This window comes from Anser anser (assembly GCF_964211835.1).
Source record: "Anser anser genome assembly, chromosome: 10".
Classification (NCBI taxonomy): domain Eukaryota; kingdom Metazoa; phylum Chordata; class Aves; order Anseriformes; family Anatidae; genus Anser; species Anser anser.
Window position 1 is genome coordinate 21,846,742 of NC_139730.1, and position 8,647 is coordinate 21,855,388.

At 43.8% G+C, this 8,647-nt stretch overlaps 1 protein-coding gene across 2 annotated transcripts; it reads right to left on the reverse strand.

Annotated features, from left to right (window-relative positions):
* Window positions 1-649: 649 nt before the first annotated feature.
* On the reverse strand, window positions 650-8,612 carry LOC310904877 (centrosomal protein of 152 kDa-like). Of its 2 annotated transcripts, none has more exons than XM_083850130.1 (13): window positions 8,457-8,612; window positions 8,146-8,274; window positions 7,848-7,983; window positions 6,887-7,066; window positions 5,942-6,214; window positions 5,679-5,810; window positions 4,892-5,542; window positions 4,236-4,410; window positions 2,620-2,701; window positions 2,419-2,525; window positions 1,585-1,741; window positions 1,186-1,289; window positions 650-925 (listed from the first exon to the last, which is right to left on the reverse strand). In XM_083850130.1, exons 1-13 carry the CDS (start codon window positions 8,507-8,509, stop codon window positions 669-671), a joined length of 2,436 nt encoding a protein of 811 aa, XP_083706256.1. In that variant the 5' UTR covers window positions 8,510-8,612; the 3' UTR covers window positions 650-668. The 2 variants fall into 2 exon arrangements, with proteins under 2 accessions (XP_083706256.1, XP_083706257.1); XM_083850131.1 differs by having other exon boundaries at window positions 838-972.
* Window positions 8,613-8,647: the final 35 nt, after the last annotated feature.

Sequence of the window (8,647 nt, forward strand, 5' to 3'; positions counted from 1 at the left end):
AGACCAAGAGCTGTAACGCATTCTGTCTTGCCAGCTGGCCTAAAATATAAACAGGCAAGGCAGTTTGGTAAAGGAAGTTAAATACATTTTTCTCCATATGATCTCTCCTCAGTCTTGCTCTGTTTTCCTCTTAAAGGAAAAGGTAAACAGAAGTCTGCATTGCTATTTCAAGGGATAGCAAAGAATTTATTTCATGCAGCAGTCTCAAATTTTGTAACATGAATCATGAAATGGAGTCAGTAAAACAGATTTCCAGCATTTCCTCAGATTTTTATGTAATATTTCTTTTCCTTCAAACATGGGATTGCTGGTATTGCTTCAGGATGGAAAAAGGCACATTGAACAATGTTGCTGAAGTGACTTGGGATCACACATCATTCTTCTCCAAATATTTGTTGCAGCATTTTCCTACGTTTGAGTTCGGTGATACACTGAGTTGTGCAACAGCAGAATTTAATTTCTCAGAGTAGAGGCATGAATTAGGCTCTTGGTTTGTTAACAGTTGGCCCCCATTGCCAACATTAATACTATGTTTTGTGCTGAGTATCTTCCCTTTGCTGTTATTAAGTTCTCTCCAAGAAAGAACAAAATTTTCAACTGCAGTAGAAAATGACTTCACTTAAGGAACCACTTGCAGCATACATCTGTTGAAGAGACTTTATTTACTTTTATTTATAACTTTTATTCCCATTCTGAATATTTGAAGCATCTGTTTCAGGAAGCATATGTTGTGTTTCAGTCTGCATTGCATCAAATTGCTGTCTCAAGTCACGTGAAACGCACTTATGAACAACTTTATCATTAGCTTTCTCGGTAATACTTTCGCCACAAGATTTGCTTTCCATGCGGTTTAGCCGACTTTGAGATAGGCCATCTCTTTTTGAGTACTCTCCTCTGGTTGGCAGATCAGAATTTAGCAGCAGAGCTACAAGGCCAGGGAAGGAAACAGATTAACGGAAGGAAATGTTAACACTGGAAGAAAAAAAGGGCGGGGGGTTATTTGTTTGTATGCCTTTTTAAATAAAGATTTGTCAGTATTAGCACTGTCAAAATGAGCAGCATATGTTTACATATCTGTTCAGAAGCTTGTCGAGAACCAGTGCATCACCATACGCCTGCCTTTTCATTACTGCATCCATTAAATGTGCATTGTTAAGAAGGAAACAGCTATAAATCGCGACTAACCTGAGCGGGTAGTTTTGCTCTGGGATGTGTGTTGAAGAGGTGTTTCAAGTCCTTTAGCCATTGTAACAAGCTTGCTGGCAGCGTTCATTATTTTCTCCTCAGCTCTGACGAGAATCACAGAACATGAGAAAAAACTAAAAACCAATTCCTTTCAGATTGTACTTGAAAGTATTGCTAGCAAGAGCCAACAAACACTGAGAAGACAATATGTCAGACTGCTCAGCAATTCTCAGGCATCAAGCTCGGCAGTGACCCCGTGCCAGCCTCACCAGACGGGCAGCACTTCAGGCTGCACCACTGATGCTCCAACATAGCCCGAATTGCCAGTGGACTAACAGCATTATGCTAAAATTTACATAGCTCTTTCAAAAATAAATTTCCAAACATGCTTAAGCTTACCCTTCATAGTTCCCATTATCAGTGAGAAGTTGCTGAAGACATGTCAAATAGTATTTCCGCATTTTCCGTGCTGTCTCTTGGCGCGCTCTTAAAACCTCCGCTCTAATCATAGCGGCAGCCCTCTCCTTACTTCCATGGATATAATTAAGCATATCACCTACACAAACACACTTCATTAGCGCTAGTTTAACCCAGGATGGGAAGGGAACAAAAAACAAGCAAACAAAGAGGACATTTGAGCCAGTACCAAATATCAGACACAGGAATTTAATTGGCTCGCTCCGCATCTTCAGCACTATTTCGCCAGCAGAAGGGGCAGGGACCAGAGAGGAATGTTGGCTGGCATATCCAGCACCAGGAATTCTTCCACAGAGGTACAGCTGGCACTCGGGGACCCACTGCCCTCCAGTAAGAGTTGGAGCTGCACTCGAATCCTCTCCTCAGCCAGATGCCTGCTGACTAAGCCAAAAGGGCCAGAAAGCAGGACACAGCACAAGAGAAAAGCAGGTGCTCCCTCACAACAAGTTGCTGGGCTGGCAGCTGCTTTGCGGGAGAAACAAGGTCAGCGCTCCAAATTGCCTTTACCATTTAACAACACATAATGTAGTACTACAAAGAAATTAAGGCAAAACGAGGCTTCGCCCCTCCAAATGAAGCTTGCCCAGCATCATGCCAACAACTCCATTTCTCACATTCACTCCAGCAAGAAAGCAAACAGCAGTTCTTAGGTGACTTGGCTGTCAGACTCCAGTGCGAGCTGGCTCAAGGACGAGGAAGCAACTGAGGGAATTATTTTGCTCTCTTAACATTTTAGCTAAGACTCTAGAACTTAACTCTTAATCTTGCTCACGGTTGTAATGTACAGAGCACGCACTTCTTCCAGCCCTTTCACAGAGCAGCAGGACGTACAGGGTTTTGAGACACCTCCATCTGACAGTGACCTGAAAAGCATACAAGTCACACACCACAATATGAGTAGCTTAGACCTGGTGAGCATCAGCTATTAAATCCCTTAAAAAGATCCCTTTTAAATACCTTGGCGGTGTTCCCAGGTCTCTCAGTTTAGCCTTCACCTCAGAGTTTTTGACAGTTAGAGCTTCAAGAAACTTCTCATTTCCTAGAAAAGCAAGTAACAAACCATAAAACACTGTACTTGCCTACACTCCAGTCAAGTTCAACATCGGACATCACAAAAACTGCTGCCTCTGGTAGAAGAGCTCCAGGTCACAAAGCTTCACCAGACAACATTCAGCTATGGCAGTAACTACCATGCAGAAATCAAACATAACACATTTTAGTAAAGCCTCAATACAAAATCATCTCAGACTAATTGTCACTGGCCCTCAGCACGCAGCCAGCACAGCCAAGCCGTTCTGAACTTCCCTTAGCTGACTCCCAGTGTGAACCTTTGCACCGTGCTGATCTTCAACAGCAATTCCTAAACGTCACACATCACCCACGTGCCCAAAATGAATCTAACCCAACCCGCGTACTTCCAGAGCTCTACTGCGACCTCCTTTTGCTGAGAAAGCATGCGCTGTCTTCAGCTAATTAAACTAACCACATGAGGCTGGAACCCCGTTACAGAATGGGGCGGCAGCACCGATCGAGTCACTGACCCCTCGCAGTCTCAGCAAACTCCCGTCCGCGATCATCTGAGTCTCCACAGAGGTCTCCAAACAGGCAGCAGCAGGAGACTCCTAGGCTGAATTCTCAACTGTTCACTTATTTATTTATTTTCCAAACCAACAGCCAAACAGGGGCTTCTGGAGTCAGCTGAAGGAAACTCTCCCAGCTGGGAAGACTCACATGCGGCTGACTTAAGTTAAGAAACTCACAAAGACTGGGCCACTTCCAGGAGAGCAACGGCTTCTTTCCATAGCCAGGACAGGGAGCTCTAGAGACAGAAGGGCTGCACTGCTTGCATTGTTTGGTGTTTAATAGATGGTTTGTTATTTTGGTGTTGAAGGAATTCAAGCCACATTACAGGCATAAAGCCAAAGGCTCTCTTGGGCTTTCTCACTCGATGTTTTGTGGTTGCACAAGAACTCAAACTAAACAGAAAGCCCCAGAGAGACTTTCATGCCTCCCATGAAGTTTTGCCACAGCTACACAGTCTCTGGCTTAGCCGTAGCACGTGACAGCTTTGAGAACAGCTACAACGCTCAACCATACACAGATTACACAGATTACAAAAGAGAAGGGAACAGGGGAAGGTGAAAGGGAGAAGCATTGCCCAGGCGAGTCACATTTCCTCAACTAAACTCTTCATCAAAACAATCAGAAAAACTACCAGGCCAGGTGAAGTACCATTCCCAATACAACCGTGTCCTTGACATGATGGCAGAATTCCCTGTCTTGTCTAACAGCAGCAGCAGCAGCAGCAGCAAGGAGTACGATTTGGTCGTCAAAGCTCTTGCTGAGTACTTACCCATTTCAAGACAGCATCTAGACCATACCCTGCTCAGCAGTCTCAACACCGGCTTGCTCACGGAACTATCACACCCCAAAGGTTGTCACATTCCTCCATCTACAACGTTAGTCGGAACAGCTACCTCTCCCTCTACCAGCCAGAGGCTCACCAGCCAAGACTGCTACTAACAAGCTTAGTTGGATGGCACAATCTGCCAGAGTGAAAACAAGCCCAATACCTCCATCTGTTCCAGCTCTCTGCAGGGGTGGACATCTTCTCGGCTTTCTTTGTGTTTCTGCCTGCTGACCAATGCCGTACGAAGGAGGTGTTGCCAGGTCTCCAGTTTCTCCTGTGTCTTGGGGCATGCTAGGGTATGCATTTTTATTGACGCTACTCAGTAGCTCTTCATATTTCTGCAATTGAAAAATACCCTCTGAAAACCCAGCACAGAGCCACACAAAGAAGAAATAAAGGCGTGCCACAGCATACTGCTTAATTGCTTTAACTTAGCAGGAATAAAAGCAAGCAACCCAAAGGAGACCAGTAGACCTAGTAATTGCATCCCAGGTGCTTTAGCCCTGCAAAAGAACTGAAGACAGCAGCTCAAATCAGGACATGATGAGTTTTGAACAGGCTCCCAGACTTAAGATGGCAGGTGCACCTCCTTAATTTATCTGTCTCGGTGCTAAAAAGGAATGCTCCTAACCTGCTATTCCTCTTCTTCAAACACTGAGAGTGTTAGAGATATGCTTAGCCTCTTCCTTTTCACTTGCTAGCCGTGCCTTAGCCCTCCCTCACAGGTCTAAAGGACTCTTCCTACCAGTAAACGTAGGTAGGAGTCTGACTTCTCAAAACCCTCTTCTGGTTGGCACTTACCACTTACAGAAAAATTACCTCCTTCCGTTCTTGCTTGTCCTTTTCCAGAATTGTGTGAACTGTTCTTCTGTAGGCTTTCTGTAAGCATGCCTTCAGTTTGCCTTTGCATCGATTATTTAATTGATCGGGAGCATCAGAACACCTGTCCTCCCAGGAACACTTACTAGCTGCGCACTCAACTAGCTCTTCATGGACTTCTTGCAACAAGTGCTCAAGCTCAACCAGAATCTTCTCCTCACAACGACTGATCTCATCCTGAAGTCTCTTTGTTTCCTGAGCCTCCCACTCCCGATGCTTCTGGTCTAGTAACATCTTCATTTCCACCTCTTTCTGGGCGGAGAGATTGTTCTTCTGCTTTGCAAGATCCTCCTTTGCGGTGGCAAGTACCTCGTTAATCTTGTTTCTGTGGTCATCCAAGAAAAAACGGTAGTCTCTCTCATTCTGCTCTTGTATCCGCAAGATTTCTTCTTGCTTTTCTTTGTTCCACTGAGCACGGGCTCTGGCTAGTTCTGCTTTGATAGCCGCAGGCATTTCTCCTTTCTTTAGCTCCAACTCCTTCCTGAGAGAAACCACCTTTTCCTCCAGTTCTTTCATTCTTGCTCCAGACCTCTCTGTATTCTCATGTTCTTTCTTCCACTTCTCTTCGGCAGCTGAGAGAATCAGGGCTAACTGATCAACATATAAAACAGACCCGATCAACAAACACAGAATTCATATTAAAGCGTAACTGAGTAAATAATTAAGTGTACCTCAAAGTAAAGGAATAGCTCAATACCACCACCCATATGAAAGTGTTTTCAGCTACCTGCTTTGCTGCAGTCCCTTGGTGTTCCCTTTCACATTTTTCTTGTTCCGTCTTTACATTTACTTTATACTCTCTGAGGTCTCTTAATACTTGCAGCCACTTGTCACGAGCTTGGGTTAAAGCTTCCTCTACCTGTAAACAGGTAAAGAGCCTGCTTCAGTCACCATCCCTGGGAACATTTTTATTATTACTTTCACATGGCAGTGAAAATTGTGCATGGCAGTTACAATGGATCCAGGCAAACTGAACTATTTTTTTGTTACCTGGATGGCAAGGTGTTTACAGTATTTATTTTCCAGTTCTATTTCAAATTCTCTTAAGGCCTCTCCGGAGGACATATTTTCTTTCAGAGCCTTCTCGATCTGCAGCTTCTGATCTGCAATGATCCCTGCTAACTCTTCGAATGAATCATCATCCACTACTGTCACTCTGTCAGTTTGGCTGCCGCAGTCATTGCAGTCAGCTACAGTTCTTCTCATTTCTTCCAGCCTATTTCGCCATTCTCTTTCTATCTCTCCAATGACTTGTTCTATATTCTAAGGAAAAAAATACATATATTTTTAAGACAATCTGCCCATTGTTCAAATATAAACACAGCTGCACTGGCATTTAACAAGCAAAAGTCAGCTTACACTAGTAAGCTTCCCTGATAGCAGAACACCAAAACCATGCTCTGAGAGCACCGAGGTTCTTCCAAGCCACGTCTCTACATTTCTGAAAAGCATCAAAACCTAACGCTTTGAGGCGCTTCTTAGTCAGTGGGTCCCCTCACGCTCTCCCACTCCCCTGCACCCTCCAAATACACACTTCCCACTATCTGTTTGTTAAAGGAGATGATTTTTCTTCCTCCTCCCAGCTTTATTCTGCATGGAAGGAGACAAAAGAAGACTTTCTCAGGATGACCAAATCAAACAGAATACAAAGCATAAACATTCAACACCCAATTAGTGTGGAAAACTCCAGCATGCTGTAGCTGTGATTACGGTCTGTATGCTGCTTTACAAGGTCTAATTTTGCAAAGATCCCAAGCATACGTCATACCTACTGACTTCATCAGAAGCGCCTGAAACAGCAGACCCTTAACAACCACCTCAAATGGCAGAAGCACAATGAGTAAGTCTAGTGTACATACATACAAGTCCTCCTTCTGAAAACAAACTGGTTGCTTCACTTGGTTCATTTGAAATCCCCAGGTAAAAGCTCCATACCTTTTTTTCTTCCTTCTCCCAGTGGACTTTGGCTAACGCAACTTCCTTTTCAACCTGCTCTCCTTTTTCTTTCAGCCACTGCTGCTTTGCTGCTCTCATAGAATCACTGTATTTCTCTTCAAGCTTGCTCCTCAGAAGGTTAAGAGACTCTTCTTTTTCTTCTAGAAGCCATTTCTTGAGCTTGGCCAAAAAAAAAAAGTGGCAATAATACTAAAAACACACCACGGATGAAGCATTCTCCAACATACAGCAAATTGCTCTGGTACAAAGCAATGAAAATGCATGAGATGCACGATGCACTCTCTAGAGCCTGACTTTACCAACAACCCCTAGGACAGGAGATTTAGCTCTCAGAAAGAGGTGTTGTAAGGCACAATATCAGAGGTTACTACAGCCTATTGCTCTAAAGCACATTCTCTTATCTAGCATCCGCATCTCCCAGCACTTTTTCAGCTGCATCTCTTTGCTGTGCTGGACTAAGCAAGACAGCTGACCTCCCTTCAGTCATTCTGCACTCATAGCTTCAGGAAAGCAACGCTCTTAATCAATGCTGCAGACTCCATTCGTTATTACTTAAAAAGAAAAAAAAAAAACACAGCATTTGCACATCAGGTTTCTACAGGGAGAAGAAAACTTGCACTGTCACTAAGGTCTTTTGGAAACAAGCTCGAGATTGCAATAGCTCACGCTGCTGGCTGAATGGTCTCCAGGAGTCCACTTTATAAGAAGGACAACTGCGGGAAAAGGCATTGCCATTGGAAAGGGTTACTGCCACTGTATGTTAAACCACACAACACAGCAGTAGGCTAACTTAACAATCAATAGGTCACACTGCTTATCTTTCTGATACGGCTGCATCTCTTCCAAGGTTCTGCTCCAGACAAAGTTCAAGCCACTCCTGCACATTACATTTTTAAAACACGATGAACTGAGAGTGGTGTGTAGGTATGTCCAGTAGTACCTTCTCTTCTTTCAGCTGCTGCTCTTGCTCAAATTTCTGCCTTAAAGTAGCTTCCAAGGTGTCCTTCTCACCACAGACCGCTATGTAACATTCCTTCACCGCAGTCATCTCTCTGTTCAGCTCCTCTATGGTAGCCCTTCACAGCACAGATTACTCATTAGCAAACAGTCTTTACACTCACAGGACACTCAGTCTGTTTTAAAAAAGCATAACTGGCACCAAGGGCCAGACAGGAGCGGGAATGCTTCAGGAACAATGACAAAAAAGAAGAAAAAGAAAAGAAAAAGAAAAGCCTTACTTCAGCTGCGAGACCCTCTCTTCGTGACTTTGTAGAAGCTGCTGGTTTTCTGCAGCATACTTCTCGATCAGCTCTTTCTCAAACTGGGCTTTCATATCCTCATGATGGCGCTGATACGTTCTTTCACACCTACAGTTCCAGGAAAGGAAAGGAAAACACTCTTTAGTCCCCCTTGTAAATGGAGTTCTGCTCTTCTTTAAGCAAGAAACCAGATTTCCAGTGCAGACCCCTCCCCACAAACAGCTGGTACACAAACACACATGCAGGATAAAAATATCACAAAAGAAACAAAACAGAGTTAACAGACCTACCTGTCAAGCGCTTCTTGCTTATTCTCATCAAAATCTTGAACAATCTTTCTCATCTGACAGCAGAGATGCAGGTTTGAGTTTTTCAGTTTTTCCTCATTTTCTTTCAGTTCTTCAATAGTCAAAGTATGTTTCTGAACAAAGAGAAGTCAAGTAACAGGCAGGTTTTAAGGAACCTTTTATAATGCAGGCTT